Below are 17,210 nucleotides of genomic sequence, written 5' to 3'. Positions count from 1 at the left end.
CCCCAGTTCAGGGTCTTGCGCTGCTCCTCCTGAGCAGAGCGCGTGTGCGCTGCCTGGATTTGCACCTGTGGTTCCAGGTGTGTGGCTCAGTGCTCTCGTTGGTGCCCATGGTGGTACCTTGAGGGGGCCACTGAGGATGCAGCACAGGCATGGGTGCACCAGGCTTCCCAAGGCCCTGGGCTTGTCAGCGTCACCCTTTCTCAGGCTGCGTGTCCACCCCCACCGATCCCCTGCCCAGAAAGGTGCTTGAAATTTGGGGCAAAATCTGCTTGCGTATGCCTTTTTTGCATTTAGGGTTTTTTTCCGTTTATTAAATTAATAGATGTTAATGGTTAAGAAAAATGTAATAATCAAATAATTCAGAAGTGTTTAAACTGAAAAGTTAAAGTCCCCGCTGATCCTAGCTCCTCATCTGCAACAATCCACGTTGACATTTTGGCCCTGTCCTTGTTTTTCTAGGCATGTTTCCTGTTAACATGTAGACGCACAGTAACATTTTCTTACCATCTTTTAATTTGTTTTTCTCATTGGACTAGATGTAGTGGAAGGAGCTGGGGCTTCCCTCATGTTCTCCTGCCCCCTCGCCCGGCTGAGCACCCAGCCCCTTCTTCATGGGTGTGGCCTCTCCTCCACTCCCTCTGAGAAGGGTGCAGGCTGGGCGTGGCTTCGTGTGTGTATCCGGAAGCACTTTTTTTTTTTGGCCTTGCTGTGGGGCTTGCGATCTCAGTTCCCCAACCAGGGATTGAACCCAGGCCACAGTGGTGAAAGCACTGACTCCTAACCACTTGGCCACCAGGGGTGTCCCAGGGAGCACTCCTCTGAGCGCTTCCCAAGGTCACGTAACATTAGATCAACGATGGCCTGTGCCTGGAGCCTTGTGGTGATCTGTGAGCCTTGTGAGCAAACAAAAAAGTCACGTTTTAAAGAGTTCGCTTTTTTAAAGTGCTCCATGCTGAGTGGTGTCTAGCAGTGTTGGGCCACCTCCGGGGGTTCCTTGTGGAGTGTGGAAGGAAACTTCCTGTCTAGTGCTTCCCCGGCAGCATCCTGGTAGCTGTCCACACAGCCCAGGCCCCATGTCCTTCCCCATCGCATTTCTTTCATGCTTTGCACTTGGGTCAGGAGCCCCTCCTTGGAGGGACTTCCGCTTGGGGCATGTGAAGGCTGCCGCCCAGAGGAGTGGCTGGCGTGCCCTGAGGCTGCTGAGGGAGGGCAGTCAGCACACTCAGCCTGGACTCTCTCACTCTCAGGAGAACGACTGCTCTCTTTTTTCCTGCATGTATCTTCCTTGGACTTTTGGCCTCTGCTGCTGTCTGATAGAACCAGTGAGCAGGCAGGATGTTGGCCCTTCAGGGCCCAGGGCCTTCCGGATGAGGGGCTGAGGCCACCCTCCCAGCACACCACCTGGGCTCTCAGGGGGCAGGTGCTCAGCTGGACCATGTGTCTATCTTGCTTTAAAAATGGGATTCCGGGCTTCCCTGGTGGCGCAGTGGTTGAGAGTCCGCCTGCCTATGCAGGGGACACTGGTTCGTGCCCCAGTCCGGGAGGATCCCACATGCCACGGAGCGGCTGGGCCTGTGAGCCGTGGCCGCTGAGCCTGCGCGTCCGGAGCCTGTGCTCCGCAACGGGAGAGGCCACAACAGTGAGAGGCCCGCATACCACAGGAAAAAAAAAAAAAAATGGCATTCCTCTTTAAGAGTTTAACCTTACCCTGGTGAAAATTCCCCTCTGTTGTTGAGCCTTCATTCAAAATACTTCACTTGCTGCTTGGATGACCTTTGCCAGTGGAACACTTGGCTTTCCCCTGAGTTTGGCCACCTGGGCACATATGAGTGCCCCGCATCTAAAAATGGACTGTCTGGGCCGGTTTCTCTGGGGCCCACGGGTTGACTGGAGGTGGAGGGGCTCTGGGTGTGGGCTCCTCTGTCCGGGGTGCCCACTTGAGAGTGTGGCCTGGGCTGGACCACCAGGCACCTCACCTGGGTGGGTCCTGGCTGTTGTCTGTCTAGAACTGCCTCTGGGTGAGGAGAAGCTGGTTAATCGGGACCTGTGGCCACAGCAGCCTTCGTGTCGCCCACTGTGCTGTCCGTGGGAGCCAAGTGGCACCCACACCTGGGTGGGAAGGTCAGGCCTGGTCACTTGTGGTGTGTGACACTTCCTGGGGGCAGTAAAGTGCCCTGGGCTCTCCTGGCTGGGGGCCTGGGCCGCTGGCCTCACGCTTGTGAAGGGACGAGTGTGGTGAGGACAGAGGAAAGGAGGGAAGGCCCAGGCCTCACTGCTGCAGCACTGCCTGCCCGCCTCTGTCCGCAGGGCGGCTCTGGGGTGGGGACACAGACAGAAGTCCCGCGACTTGTGGCCTCGGGGAGCCCATGGTGCAGGGGAGATGTGTGTGCAGGAGCTGTCCACTCTCCGCGGTACCAGGAGGGGGTGTGGGTGCTGGGTGGGAGGCTGTGCTGGATTAACAGCTGGTGGGGTGGCGGGGGGTGGGCAGCGAACCTCGGCAGCTGGGAGGGCTGCTCACACCCGCGTCCTTGTCCCAGGTGTACTTCCGGCTCCACGCATCCATCCTGAAGCTCCTGGGGAGGCCCGACTCTGGGGTCAGTGCAGAGGTACTGGTCAGCTTCATGAAGGAGGCTGCAGAAGGGCCCTTTGCCAGGGGCGAGGAGAAGAACGCGCCCAAAGCCTCAGAAAAGTGAGTAGCACGTGCTCCCGGCGGTTGGGTGGCGGCTGGGCAGTGGGCATTGGGGTGGGGAGGGATCTGCTGAGTCTCCCAGAGCCTACAGAGTCAGGTCTGGCCCGAGGCTCCCAGTGGCTGGGCCGAGACCGTTCTGTTGAACCTGAGACAGAGAGGCTGCTTGTGCGTGCCCATCACCTCCTCATCCTTGGACGGTCCCTGGAGGAGCTGACTCCCCCTCCCGGCACAGCTCTGCCCGTGTGGATGCTGCACGCGGCAGCCTCCTACCCTGGCACCCTCTGCCAGGGCCTCTCCCTGGGGTGGGGCCCTCTGAGAGCTGCTGCCCCTTCTCCCAAGAGGCCGGGAGGGTGTGAGAGGCAGGGGCTCCTCTCGCAGCACCAGAGAGCTCGTGGCGCTGGAGCTCTGATGGGGTTCCCTTGGCAGGCCTGGGCCAGACCCCCGGGCCTCCCCTTGATTGTGGGTCACCCCGGCATCCGCGTCCTGGAGCTCTGGCTCAGCTTGCCTCATCCCTGGGCCCTTGCCTGGCTGGGCACCGTGCAGGCTCTGCCCAGTGCTAGAGAGACCTGCACCCGGGGCCTGTCAGCTATGGGACAGGTGGGCACATGTGCGGCGGGTCACCAGGTGGACACGGTGTGCCCAGAGACTGTAGTCATACAGGGCCCCCAAGGCACAGTGATATGGCCTTTTTGTGATTGTAACTTTTTTTAAACTTAAAACTTGTACACATAATACACAAATACATACTAGTTATAGAAAACTCTGGTAATGTATAAATGTATGGACTGAAACGTGACAAATCCTTTCTCACCCCCAGGGTTAGCATCTGTTCACGGTTGAGTTTCCCAAATCATGTTCTGTGCATTTGCACACACTTCCACGTAAATGTCCAGTTATAGGGGTTATTTTATTTTATAAAATCAAGCTCCTGGAGGTGTTGCAGAGTTTGCTTTTTCCCAGCAGCGAGTCTGGGACCCACTCTGTAGATGGTGCCCACTTGTCTGGGTGTGTGTTATTGCAGAGCACAGGTGCGTCCTGCTCTCTATAGCCATTTCCTTGCACGTTTCAGGTGTTTTTAACTTTTCTCAACATTGTTGTAGCATATACTCTTGTACACGTGTGAGTGCACAGTAAATCCAGATGTTTGGCCACACACTGATTGGGATGAATTGTGTCAGGCCGTGGGTGTCACACGAAGGGCGCTGACGCGGCCTGGAGGGGCGCTGGGCGGGTGCTTCTGAGGAGGGGTCTCCTGGGCGTGAGACGTGAGCTGCTGGCAAGCGCAGCTGTGAGGGGTGGGCAGCTCCCGGCTGGGCCCGTGGGGCCACCCCTTCAGCCCCTGGATGCCAGAGGGGGTGGGTGTCACCAGAGGCGCTGGGAACAGGGGCCCCTGCTCTGGGAAGGGCACCATCCAGGCTGGCACATGCCCCATTTCAGTGGGCCGCGGGGTTCTGACCTGCGCCCTGACCCTCTGGTCCACAGGGAGAAGGCCTGCCTGGTGGACGAGGACTCCCACTCTTCAGCTGGGACACTGCCGGGCCCCGGAGCCTCCCTCCCTTCCTCCTCTGGCCCAGGTCTGACATCCCCACCTTACACAGCCACTCCGATTGACCACGATTACGTCAAATGTAAAAAACCCCACCAGCAGGCGACGCCGGACGGTACAGTCCCTGTTCTCCCTCCTGCCAGCCCAGGGCGGCACGCCAATCACGGGGGCGGGTGCTTCGGGTGATGAGCCGCTTTGTTTTGGTGAGGGGGGTGCCGGGTCTGGGGTGACACGGGCAATGTTGCGGCTGTTCATTAACCTCATGGACTCACGGTGATCCTGTGCTCCCCGGACATGCTCAGGGTCACCACCTGCCCCCGCCCACCTGGGGGCCTTTGCGAGCCTGCATTTCCTACCTGTGAGCTGGGGACGTGAAAGGGCGGTTGGGAGGCCGCTGGCGTCTGCAGGCAGCCCCGAGTGGCCCCCACGTTATTACGGCACGTCCTTCTGATGATTGGGGAGGGCCGTGACTCTGAGTCTGTCACCCTGGGAATCCAGACGGGTTGGTGGTGGGGTCAGCTGGCTCCCCACGTGGGACGGGCAGGTGGTGGTCGGTCACCCACATCCTTACTAACACCGGAGGCTTGCATGCCGGCCTCGCAGCTCAGTTTCTTCATGTTCCCCTCACCTGCACGGCACCGGGCCAACTAGTGGGCCTTGGGGGCCACTAAGTGGAACCCTGGGGGCAGTGACAGTGCTGAAGGCCACGCAGGCCCTCTCTCCCACGTCGCTCAGCTCAGCAGGACCCAGTGCACAGCCCCTGGAGAGCAGGGCTTGGGAGCAGGGCCAGGGCAGAGCTGGTGGAGGGGGGCAAGGTGGCAAACTAGACTCCTCGGGGTGTGGTTTGTGACCCAAGAGGAGAGGATGCTGGCGGTGTCCCCTCCAGGGTTCAGGGTGGCCTGTGGTGTGTGTGGAGGGGCTGTGGTCTGAGCGCGTGCAGGTCTGAGCGTGTGCTGTGTGTCTATCACCTCCCTGCCCACCCCAGAGCAGGGAGCATGGACCCGGGAGCTGGCTGGCCTGATCTTCCCGCTGTGATACCGCAGACATTCCTGAAACAGGGACCTTCCAGGTCTCACTCACCTCAAGTTAAACCCTGTTCTCTCCTTTTACTCTTGAGAATATTGAGAAAACACTGGAAATAAGTCCTTGCTTGGGAATTCCATTCTGCCAGGTACGTCCTGGAGGAATTAGCACCAGGCCAGTCTCAGGAGGGAGGAATGCCTCTCAGGGTGTCCCACGCTGGCACACCTGTGTGTGTGTGGAGCCGTGGGGAGCAGAGCACTGGGGACAGGTGCCGGTGTAACATGTCCTGGGCACCTGGTTCTGCAAGCTTGTAGGGGGAGCCACACAAATACGCTCAGATATTATTTCAGTGCTTGTGCGTTCTTGAATGGTTGTAAAAACTTTCTATGCAAAGTGATTCTTGTCGATGACATGGAGCCTCTGAGCTCCCGTGGCTCACTGTGGCCAGCCCCAGCTGGTTGTGCCGGGAAGCCCTGCGCTGGCCAGGCCTATCTACAGTGCTGCTAGAACTCTCAGCCCTCACCTCAGAGAGAAAGCGGCGTCCACAGCACGAGAATGTTTGGGGCCCTGAGCTAGCTGTGGTCTTGGAACGTTGGAGTGGCCCTAGGGCAGCCTTGCTGGCTGCCGGGCAAGGCCCTGGCTAGGGCAGAAGCAGCAGGCTGCTGATGCCGGGGGACGTGCTGGAGCCTCCAGGGTCTGTCTGCACCAGCCACCTCAGCTCCTACCTCCCATGACCAGCCTGGGGTCTCCTGATACGGGAGATCGGGGGCCAGCGTGGAGCCCCTGCCTGGCGAGGAGGATGGCGCATGCCCCCAGCCCTGGTGCAGATGAGTGTGCAGAGGCTGGGGCCCTGCTCGAGGTCAGACGGGGTGGCCAGGGCAGAGCCACCTTGCCCCCTCCACCAGCTCTGCCCTCGGCAAGGATTTCACTTCTCTGAGCCACAGCTTCCGCACCCGTGGGACGGGGGTGACGTTCTCCTCGTGGGTGTTAAGCGAGGGTGCCTGCGGGTCACAGCCGCCTCCTAGACGCAGGCACCCCTGTCGTCGGAGCTGGCAGGGGCCCCGGGCGCCACTGCTCAGCCGGGGGAGCTCAGGTGTGGGGTCAGTCACCCTGACTTTGTGCCCTGACCCTCCAGCTGTGGCACGGCCTCAGAAGAGGGGCAGGTGGCGTCCTCTGAAGTCGGCCCCCGAGGGGCCCTGGTCCCCTGCACCACAGGGTCCATCAGGCTAACTTGCCACCCGCTGGACGGGCAGCCAAGTGCCAGGCCCTCCCTGGGGTGTGGTGAGGAGACCCAGCCTCAGGGCCGCACTGCCGCACTGCACTTGAGGACGCCTCTGCTTCACCACCAGGAGCCAGCCGGGCTCAGTTCTGACCTGGAGAGAGATTGAGGAGAGATTTAGGAAGATGGCTGCGGCCTATGTAGGGAGCTTGACAGTTATTCATTGTCTTAGTAATTACTTAGCATAGGAGGCCCCAGGGTGCTCTCTGAACCGGCCCCACCTGCACGCTTGAGGCCCCCACACCAGGGTGGGGAGCTTCCTGCAGCCCGTCTGCGGCCCTGGGGAGAAGTCCTTGGAACTGGCCCTCGGGCGGCTGGAGGCGCCCACGGCTGACCTGAGGGGCCCTGGTTGGGCTGAGAGGGATGGAGACAGAGACAGAGCAGGACCTCCGCTCCCGGCAGCCCTGCCTGCCTCACCTCTTCCTTCCATCCGTCTTGGGATTCGCCCGCAGCGCTGAAATCTTCCACGTTGGAGCATGTTGGGACCTTCAGGGGGGCTTTCAGAGATCACCGCTCACACAGGCTCGACCACAGTGTGATGAGGTTCCCAAACAAGCTCTGTGCTCCTCCCCACATGCGATGTGCAGTGTGCGCGTGTGTGCGTATATGTGCGTGTGTGTGCATGGGCACCCCACCACGAAGCCGTGTGTACTCGATCCGCGTGGGGCTCCAGGCTGGGTCCTGGGAGTGGTAGCAGGTACCCATCCTCACGGTCGCCCGGCGGGCTTGGCCATGTGTCCTGTTCCCCATGAGGGAGTGAGCTGAGGGCAGGAGGCTGTGGGGCTAGTTGGGGTGGAGCCAAGGGCACCTGGGGTCTCAGTGTCCTCCCCAACCCGCCCTGGGCCAGTGGGGAGGCCACACTGGGGAGGTCCCCACAGCCTGGAAGGCACTGGATCTGTGCGTCTCCCTGTTGGAAGTTCCCTGGTGGCAGGGCCCAGGGAGCGGGACCCTTATAGAACAGCCTGGGCCCTGGCTTGGACTGGCCAGGACCCTCACTGTCTGGCTGTTGTGCTCCACATCACTTTGGAATGTCGGAGCCAGAGCCGGAGGGGGCCTCAGGGTGGGGCTCTCCAGCCTGCCCAAGGCCCCGCCCGTCCTGCGGCCCTGTGCCAGGTACATGGCACAGCCCTGGGCTCTGCCCTGCTGCGGGTGCTTGGTACAGGAGCAGGTGTGAATCCGTGAACAGCGGAGGGTCCCATAGAGACCTGTCCTGGTCTCCTGGTGGGTGGGAAGCCTTCCTGAGGGGGAAGCTTAGCCAAGATCTGAGGGGTGTGTTGGAGGTCACTGTCGGGGAGGGGAGGGCAAGCCGGGGTCAGGCAAACGGGAGCCACAGGGGCTGGGGTGGGTGCAGGGTGCCTGTGTGGCCCCCTTTACAGCGTGAACCATGGCTGCCCTGAGCCCCAGGTGTGGGCCGTGGGGGTCTTTGGGGCAGCCCAGCGTGCCTGTGTCAAGCTCCCTCACGACCATCCATCCTCACCTGCCATGCCGTCACCGTCACCGTCTGTGTCATGTCCCATCTGTGCTCGTCCTCGCCCACTCGCCCACGCTGCCTCCACCAATATTGCCCGTGCTGCCCCTAACCCTGACCACTGTTCTCCAGGCTGTCCTCTGCTTGTGCTGTCACAGCTCGCTTCAGGGACCGAGCTGACCGCATGCTGACCCTCAGTCCGGCTCCCTGCTTCCCGGTGGCCGGGAGCACCTCTGTATTGCTGTCCTGTGGTTTGGAGAGTGTGTGTTTGATGTGCTTGGCTTCTGCCCCGGCCCATCATCCCGGTTCTGGCCAGATGCACATGCAGCAGTGGCCTCCCCGCACTGCCCGCCCGCCCGCCTGTCCTGCAGGCAGCTCAGTCTGTGTTTCCGTTGCTTTATTCTTTCTTGCTTAAAAGGGTAGCAAAGGCAACAGACTATAAGATACAAGGTGTTCTTTACAAGGACAAGGGTGTAAAAACGCTCACCGTGCGCTCTGCAGCCGTGGTGTCCTCGGCCTGGCCGAGGGGACAAGCCTACACTGGGCTTGTCCTGCACATAGACCTTCTCCTCATGGAGCCCAGGTGGTCCTGCGAGTCCCCACAAGGTGGGACTGGTGTCGGGCTAAGGAGGGAGGCTGGCAGAGGGCAGAGCCCATCACCTTCTCTGTCCTCTTCTCCCTCATTCTCACCTTTTAAAAACGTCTTCGGGCCGTAGCTGGTCATGGCATCTGTTAGCGTCTGCTGTGTGCTGGGCCTAGGAGAGGGCGCCGTGGGGAGAGCCGAGATGAGATCTCAGTTGGGTCTGTGTCCCTGGGGCAGTGCTTGGTGTCCTGAGGGAGTGCCATGAGCTGGCTCTGGGGTTTGGTGGATCGGGGGGACTTCCTGGAGGAGGTGGGCCTCCAGAGAGAGCTGCAGGGCCATTTCGGGTGAGGGGCCATGGGAGCAAAGACACGGAGGTTGGAGAGTCCTGTGGCATTTGGACACTGAGGTGACCGGGTGGGTGGAAGAGAGACCTTGAGGGAGCGAGCTTGGGAAGCAGCAGGGCCCGAAGGCCACAGGGGAGTGGCGTGGTTGTGGTGTCTCCCTCTCTCTCTCTCTGGCTCTGAGAAAGGCAGGTTCCCGGTCATCCTCTGTTGGAAGAGCCTTCCTGGGAACCCCTCCAGGTAGCTGTGGGGTGCTGCTCTCACCTGACATGCTCTGCCTCCCCTGGTATCAGGGTCGAGAGGCAGCTGCCCACCTGCCTGCCGTTAGGAAAACAGGGCTGCCCGAGGCCTCCCTGGTCAGTGCCTTGCCGGCTCGGGGAGCAGGGTGGTGCATGTTGAGGGCTCAGGGCAAGGGGCACACCGTGAGGCCAGGTCTTCTCCCCATTCTTTTTATTTATTTGTTTGTTTGTTTGTTTATTTATTTGGCTGCATTGGGTCTTCATTGCTGTGCGCGGGCTTTCTCTAGTTGTGGCAAACGGGGTCTACTGTTCGTTGCAGTGCGTGGGCTTCTCATTGCGGTGGCTTCTCGTTGCGGAGCACAGGATCTAGGCGCACAGGCTTCAGTTGTTGTGGCTCGTGGGCTCTAGGCGCACAGGCTTCAGTAGTTGTGGCTCGTGGGCTCTAGAGCGCAGGCTCAGTAGTTGTGGCACAGGAGCTTAGTTGCTCCGTGGCATGTGGGATTTTCCCGGAGCAGGGCTTGAACCTGTGTCCCTTGCATTGGCAGGCGGATTCTTAACCACTGCACCACCAGGGAAGTCCCCTCCCTCCCCATTCTTTAAAATTTTTTTTTTAATTTTCTTTTTAATTTAATTTTGGCCGTGTTGGGTCTTTGTTGCTACGTGTGGGCTTTCTCTAGTTGTGGCGAGCGGGGGCTACTCTTCGTTGCAGTGCGTGGGCTTCTCATTGCAGTGGCTTCTCTTGTTGCGGAGCATGGGCTCTAGGCTCGCAGGCCTCAATAGTTGCGGCACATGGGTTCCGTAGTTGCAGCACGCGGGCCCTAGGGCGCACGGGCTTCAGTAGTTGTGGCTCGCGGGCTTAGCTGCTCCGTGGCGTGTGGGAGCTTTCCGGAGCAGGGATTGAGCCCATGTCCCCTGCATTGGCAGGCGGATTCTTAACCACTGCGCCACCAGGGAAGTCCCTTCTCCCCACTCTGAGGATTGGGGGCCTGGCTCCACTGCTACGTCTCTGGGGGTGGGGGGGGGGGGTTTCTGGTGTCTCTTCTCTTGGAGGTCTGTCCAGTCTCCTTGGCCTGCAGGAGGGCACCCATCCCACACCCCAGCCCTACTCCCGGAGGACAAGTCCCTTCCTGGCGGTCATCAGGGCCCGACTGGGGCAGGTTTTGCCCGGTTGAAAGATTTCTCAAAATATTGATTCCACCCAAGTTTGCAGTTCTTAGAAACCAGTTGTTTTCTGGTCGGCAGAAAATTGGTGATGTTTTCAGGGCTCAGCAGCCAGAGTTGCTGCAGTTTTGATCACACCAGCATGCATCTTTTTCCTTGAGCTTTCATATAGCCGAGCTAATGGACTAGCTGGCTGTGGCCGTTTCTAGCCTTCCTGCCAGAGCAAATGGAGAAAACACAGCAGGGAACGTGGGTCTTGTAACCAAAGAGCTCTTTCAGGCTGGCCTGCAAATCCTGAGAATGTTCAAGGGATGTGAACTGAGTCAAACCCACATAAAGAAAGCCCCGGTGGGACAGGGGCTTGTGTCACCAGGCCAGACCCCTTTCCCTCTGCGCCCCCAGCTCTGTTCACTTGCCCTGGCTGTGGGTCCCCCGGAGGTGGTGGTGGGGGTGCCCGGGCTGAGAAAGCAGGTCGACAGATGCACGTCTCTCTTAGGTTCAGAGGAAGGGCTGCGGCGGCCCAGGGGAGTGGAAGTGAACCTGTTGGGTGATTAACAGTAAGAGTGACATATTTATAACCCTGCCTCACGTATGTATTAGTGTGAGCAGGTTCTGTGTGGACAGGTTCTAAAAAAGCGCCCTGGAAGGAGTGTAGGGCTGCCTGTGTAGCCGGCCCTCCACCCCGGTGCCAGCTCTCTTTCCTGCCGGCCTCTAGGCAGCCCACTAAGGAAGTCGGGAGCTTGGGCGGTGGGTGGTCCCCAGGGTCCACCCACCTGTGTGCCTTTCCTGGGAAGGCCCTCCCGCCCAGCCCTGCGGGTCGCCGGCTCTTCAGCTGAGTCTGGCTCTGCCTTAGGACCAGGGGCCCGGAAAGCCCCAGTGCAGCCCCCCCACAGGCCCCCACGTGGGGCCTCACTTGCTTCTTAGTATTTAAAATCAGGATCATTTTCAGCAGTCTCGTGCCGACCCTCTCTGACACACAAGACCCGAGAGGATTGGAGATACTTAGCCCCGGGCCTCCTGAGTCCCCGTTGGTGTCTGTCTTTGCAGCGACACACTTATCCTCTGTTTCCCAGGCATGAGCATTCCCCACCCTCTTGCTTCACAGACCCTTGCCTCCCCCAAGCTGCAGGGGGTGCTGCGTGATGTGGTGGCCCCTGGGGATTTCCCGGCCCTTTACATGTTCCTGCTGAACTCTGACCTTCCTCAGGGCTCCGTGAGTGCCCGCGATCACCCTGGGAGGGATCACACGCGTCGTGCCGGCTGATGCTGCTCTCTGCCCTGTCAGGGTCAGCGTCCTACGTTTTCACCCACGTGTCTGAGGGGTCAGGGAAGCGTGGTCGCAGCCCCATCCCCGCTGGCTCCCTGGCTGACACGTGTCCTGCTCTGTGGTGGCTGCAGGTGCAGTTTTAAAGGAGGCTCAGCTGAGGCTCCTCTACCTGTCATTCCCCGGGGAGCGGGTACCGCCGTCCTGCCCACACCACCCTCCCTCACCCTCACCGGGCAGAGCTGCCAGGACATTAGCGCATTGGTAGGAAATATCCGAACGTTTGTTTAAGCTGATCCTTGGTTTTCATGATGATCACAACGGGTTCCACCAAATGAGCAGTTCCTTCAGGCCCAAAGCCCAACAACTTGTGAGCTCGTGGCCCATCAGCCTCATGCCGGCTCTCAGTCAGTCCTCCCGCTGTGCTGCCTCCTGGATGCCTGCCTGCTGCAGGCCGTGCTGCCCAGCCCTGCGGCGCCTGCGGCTGCTTGGGTGCTGGCAGGGGAGCGCCCATCGGCTGATTGCCAGGACCACTTAACCACGAGCCTGAGTCCTTTGTCAGGGCCGGAGGTGGGGCTGAGGGCCGGGTGGGTTGGTGGGCGTCACTCCAGTGTGCCAGGAACCAAGCAGGCCCCTGTGGGAATCCTGTGTATGTGTTGGGGGCAGTGGTGGTGGTGGTGGAGGGGTGGGCAGTGACAAACGTGTTAAAGACCATGACACGGAGTCCTCGAGCAGCCCAAGTGGCAGCTCTGGGATTGGAGTGCAGGTCTGGGGCTCCCGGAGCCCAGAGGGTCGGCTGCCAGCCCTGGAGAAGCGATGCCTTCACACTGCCCATCACCCCCATTTGGGGCTTATGGAGCTTGGGGTCTGCCTTGCAGTCAGGGGAGAGCCCCTCGCCGAGCAGGTCCCTGCCCCCCCGAAGTGAGATGCTGATGCCCTGCACTTACTGGGCAGTGGACATGCAGAGGCAGCTATGGAGCTGCCTGAAAGGTCACTGTCCCCAAAGCCTGGTCATCAGTCAGACGTGGGTAGAGAGGTGGAGCCCCAGAGCTGCCGTTGGAAGCACAGGCCTGATTCTTGGTGTCCTGTGTGCTGCCCGGCCCACCTGGGACAGTGCTGCCCAGTCAGTGTAAGGAGTGGTCAGCACCCTGTCGACAGGCCCTGTGTCCAGTGTGGCCTTTAGGACTAAACCCTTGTGTGTCACATCTGAGACATTAGAGATGAGATGGTCCGGGTTCTCTGAGGTCATACTGGTGATAGTTGAGCTGACATTTCGTGAACATTCACAGTGTATCAGGCACTTTAATCCTCATAACAGCCCCATGAAGTGGGCACATGTATTATGACAGTTCTACACGTCGGGAAACAAGTGTAAAGAAATTATGGCAACCGCCTAGGCTGTCCGACCCAGGACCTGGACTCAGGAGGCCAGGGTCTCCCAGAGTCCAGGCTCTCGACTTTGCCAGAACAGTTTCCCATTCTGTTGTGAGTTTGCCTGCTAAGCAGCTCCTGCTGTCCTGCTGGTGGCCCCAGGGCACGGCCTACTGGGCGTCTAGGCTCTCCAGCAGCTGAGCAAGGGTTGAGGGCCAGACCCCAGAAGGCCCCATGGCACCAGCTCCCCTGAGTTGATACGTGGCTGCAACTCAGAGGTGGGGAAAGGGCCTTACTTATTCAAGGTCACGTGACTAGTGAGCTTCACCTTCAAGTACACAAAGTTCAAGACAAAAACTAAGTGCTATTTTTTAATGGGTTGCCTTTTATCTCTACTATTGGTTTATTTATAACTCGTTAAAAAATAATGTACTGCCTCCATTAGGGTTAAGAAAATACATCTTCAGGTGATCACAGTCTGCGCTTGGAGGACATGATCCTGCTTCACGTGCAGCAGCGTGAACCTCCCTCCTCTCAGGCTGCTGCTCTTGTTCATTTCATTCTTACATGTGCTGCCAGTCCACGATGCATGGCTGCTGGTTTCGCTTTCATCAGGAGTTAGTAATAGTTTAGAGAAGGTAAATACAAAAAAGAGAGGGGAGGGTCACCTCTGAGCCCAGTTCTGTTGATCTTTTTGTCTCTTGACAATGTTCTTTTCTGCTTTTGCGTGTGTGTGTGTCTTATACTTTTTATATTGAACTCGAGATAGCGTGTGTAGGACAGAAGAGGTTGAAATAACTGATATTCATGCCTGGAATGGGCTTCACTCTTAAGCTCCCAGGCGTCACGTGGGGAAGTGAGGCTGACGAGGTGGAAGCTGAGCAGGGTTGGGTCTTGCTGTTGCTGTGGTTCCCTTGGTGCACCCCACCCCCAGCCTCCAGTTCCCCCAATGCTGCCTTGTGCTCAGGGTGGAGTGGTTTGCTGGAAGGTTTTCTCAGCGTCTGTTTCCACCTTCTGCTTGCTTCAGGCCCTCTGTGTGCCCCTCAGGTGGGTCTCTCTATGTCCTCGCCCCTCTTCCTGTGGCAGAGTGCTTGGCTGTGAGTCCGTGCCTGCCAGCCCGGGCTTGGGGCTCGGCTGGTCCTCTGTTGTCTGCGTGCAGCCTCAGACCTGGCCAGCCGGGTCCCTGTGTCTTGGTGGGAGTGTTCAGGCCCTGGGCGATTCCCTGCAGGTGCTTCCTGTGGGTCTTCACCTGTGCCCTGGAGGCGACAGGGCTATCACCGGGCTTGCTGCCCCTTCCCTGTTGGCTTTGGCTTGCTCTGTCGGGGAGAAAGGTCCAGCCAGGGCTTCACACCCTTCCCACAGCAGCCTGGACCCCGGAAAGATGTCCCCCAATCTCTCCTGCCCCGCCCCCATCTTTCTCAGGAGCAGCTGGGAGGCTGTGGAGAGGAGCCCAGGGGGCGCCCTCAACCTGGGGTCTGCAAGTCCCAGTGATCTGTACTGTCACTGCAGACCCACCACACGTGGCCTTCAGAGACTGGGTAAAAGTGTTGGCTGAGTTCTTCCCCATCGCGGTTACGTGTGCCTGTTGCGGTAGGAATACTGTGCGGTGGTGTATAATCACTACTGTGCATCTCTTCCCATCCCTGCATTCAGATACATCACGTTGGTACCTCGAAATTGGCCATGGTGGGAGTATTTGCACCACAGAAATCAGTAAATGCTACAAACGAAGGCTTTTCCCTCCTGAGAGTCAATTGTCATAACACTTACCAGAGCACCACTCTTGGGGGAAACCCCGGGAAATTTGTGCCTCTGGTGAGTGACTTGGTGGCCTCCAGGACAGGCGGGCCAGGCAGTGTCAGAGTGGCTGTGCACGGGGCAGTGGCCAGGCCTCTGGCCGAGAGGCTCCGTGGGAGGCCCCTCTGTTCCCCAGGTGCCAGGGTTCACGCTGCCGCCTCTGTCCTTCTCTCCCCAGAGCGCAGCCAGGAGAGCACGGCCGTGGCGCTCTCGGACTCCAGCTCGACGCAGGACCTCTTCAATGAGCCTGCCAGCTCCCTGGAGGGTTCCCAGAAGCCCTACACAGAGAAGAGGCCGCCCGCTCCCAGTTCCCAAGTAGGACCGCCCGGGAAAGACCTTCAGGGGGCCGCAGAGGAGAGAGGTACGGAGACCTGACTCAGTGTGTGGGCAGTACTGCTGGGGTGTCCTGGGAGCCTGGGCAGCGCTGGACAACATGGGTCCTGGCCTCTGCCCTCACGCCTCTGCTGCTGCCCGGGGACCTCGGTTGGCTGAGCCACTCACTTCCCTGGGCCCCGCTGTTTCCCATGTAGGATGGGAGTGATCCCAGGCCCACTCCTGGGTTGTGGGGTCAAACGCGGTGTCTCAGGCAGGTGCGCACAAGCGCCTGGTATGCGGTGGGCGCTGGTGACACTGTTCTTGTTGTTAGGACCCCACTGTGGCCCCGTGTGGGAGAGCCAAAAAGCCTTTGGGTACTATATGTCACAAATGTGCTTTCTTTTTAGCCTGAACCCTTCCTTTCTTGGGGTGGGCCCTGATCTGGCCCTGGAGTCTGCCTAGCTTCTGTGGGGCCCCCAGGCCCCACTGTGGAAGTCAGTGGGCAGAGCCCACTCCCGGGCTTGCTGGGAGGTTGCAGGCAGGCCGGCGGCCCTGGCACTGCGCTGAGGCCGTGGCTGGTCAGCCGGCCGTGGATTCTGAAAGCTTTCCCACTCTGGCCGGGCCGGGGCACACAGCCACTTGGTGGACAGTAGCAACAACAGCAGCCAGGCCTCCCAGCCTCCCCAGGGAAAAGCACTGGCTGTTCCCTTTTACTGGAGAAGAACCTGAGGTCCAGAGAGGGTCAGTCTGCACCCTTATCCACTACCCCACGCTGCCTCTCCGGTGGGCTGGAGGGGCGGGGGGGCTGGGGGCGCTGAGTGTGGAGCGGGTGCTGCCCTCGGTGGTGGTGGCGGCCACGCCTGCCCTCTTCGGGCTGCTTCCCCATTCACGTGCACGGCCTTGAGGCGGGCAGCCCCGTGCCACCACCCACAGGGGCACCCTGAGCCCAGCTCGGAGCCCCCTTCTCAGCTGCGTGCCAGCTGAGATATCCTGTTTCATCAGGGAGCAGACTGGAGGCCACGGAGGCCTCAGCTGGGGGCTCGGGGGGGCAGAGGCAGCGAGGGCCCACGCCTCCTGCCCCTGAGTCGCCTGGGTCCAGCTCCCATCCAGCAAGAGTGTGGACCCAGCTGTGCTGATCGCTCACCAAGGTGCCCCTGTCGCTGGTGGTGGACTGCCACGGGGAGAGGGCCTAAAGCCGAGGTGACTTTCTTTTCTTTGTTCTCAATTCAGGAAAAGCCGAGGAGTCCTTGGAGAGCACGGAAGGCTTCCGGGCCACAGAGCAAGGCAGCCAGAAGCCTGCTGCCGACCCCCCGGCCTCCGCTGGCACCCCTGCCAAGCCCCCAACTTCTGTGTCTGCCCCGTGGGATGGGAGGAAGAGAGGGGACCCACTGGGGGAGCCAGCTGCCTTCCCCCCGGGGCTGCCGGCCGGCGCAGAGGAGCAGCGCCAGTTCCTCACGGAGCAGTGCATCGCCTCGCTCCGCCTGTGCCTCAGCCGCTTCCCCCAGCACTACAAGAGCCTCTACCGCCTGGCCTTCCTCTACACCTACAGCAAGACCCACCGGGTGAGCACGAGGCTGAGGGAGAGGGGTTGATGCATCGGAGCTGGGAGAGGTTTCTGGCGGCAGTGGCGGGAAGGATGGGCGGAGGGCCAAGAGGCGGGCGGGCTGGAGGTGTCCAGCCTTCCAGGTGACAGGTGACAGGGGCAGGCATGGGGCTGCTCCCCCAGCAGGACCACATGCTCAGATTCTGGCTTTGGGGTGAGGGACGGGGGACGACAGGCTGTCAGCTCCTCCCTGTGAGGGCCTCGCTGGCGGCTCCCTCCCCCATGGCCTTAGAGCCCGCACCCCCCGACCCGCCCCGGTCCCCCAGGCTGCCTCTTGCGCGGACCTCCTGGCCATCACCCTGCCCTGGGCTCACCTCTCCACGCAGCTGCCGGCCTTTGTCACTGGCTCCGCGCGTGGGCTTTGGCACTGGCAGCCTCCTCCAGCTTGGAGGGCAGATGATGTAGGGGCTCCCGGCGCTTCCCAGCCAGGCCTCTCCTGCTGGTGCTTAGCATTTGTGCAGGGAGTGGGGCCTGTCTGCTTTCTTTCACTCACACTTGCCCCTGAGGCACTGGGAGACAGCTCCCACAGAG

The 17,210-nt window shown here is 60.2% G+C and overlaps 1 protein-coding gene across 8 annotated transcripts in view; it reads left to right on the top strand.

Annotated features, from left to right (window-relative positions):
• CABIN1 (calcineurin binding protein 1) overlaps positions 1-17,210 on the top strand; it is a 98,194-nt gene that overhangs the window by 36,566 nt on the left and 44,418 nt on the right. For 7 of the 8 annotated variants that reach the window (XM_027088700.1, XM_027088701.1, XM_027088699.1 and 4 more), the window contains 4 exons: positions 2,538-2,689; positions 4,172-4,350; positions 14,940-15,122; positions 16,307-16,638. In XM_027088700.1, coding sequence (XP_026944501.1) covers positions 2,538-2,689; positions 4,172-4,350; positions 14,940-15,122; positions 16,307-16,638 — 846 coding nt within the window. The remainder of the gene's footprint in view (positions 1-2,537; positions 2,690-4,171; positions 4,351-14,939; positions 15,123-16,306; positions 16,639-17,210) is intronic. The other variant, XM_027088698.1, reaches the window with a different exon arrangement.

This window comes from Aethalodelphis obliquidens, unplaced genomic scaffold, assembly GCF_003676395.1.
Source record: "Aethalodelphis obliquidens isolate GAN/ISIS:26980383/991018 unplaced genomic scaffold, ASM367639v1 scaffold63, whole genome shotgun sequence".
Lineage (NCBI taxonomy): Eukaryota > Metazoa > Chordata > Mammalia > Artiodactyla > Delphinidae > Aethalodelphis > Aethalodelphis obliquidens.
Note: the sequence above shows the minus strand (reverse complement) of the source record. Positions and strands in the feature narration are given on the sequence as shown.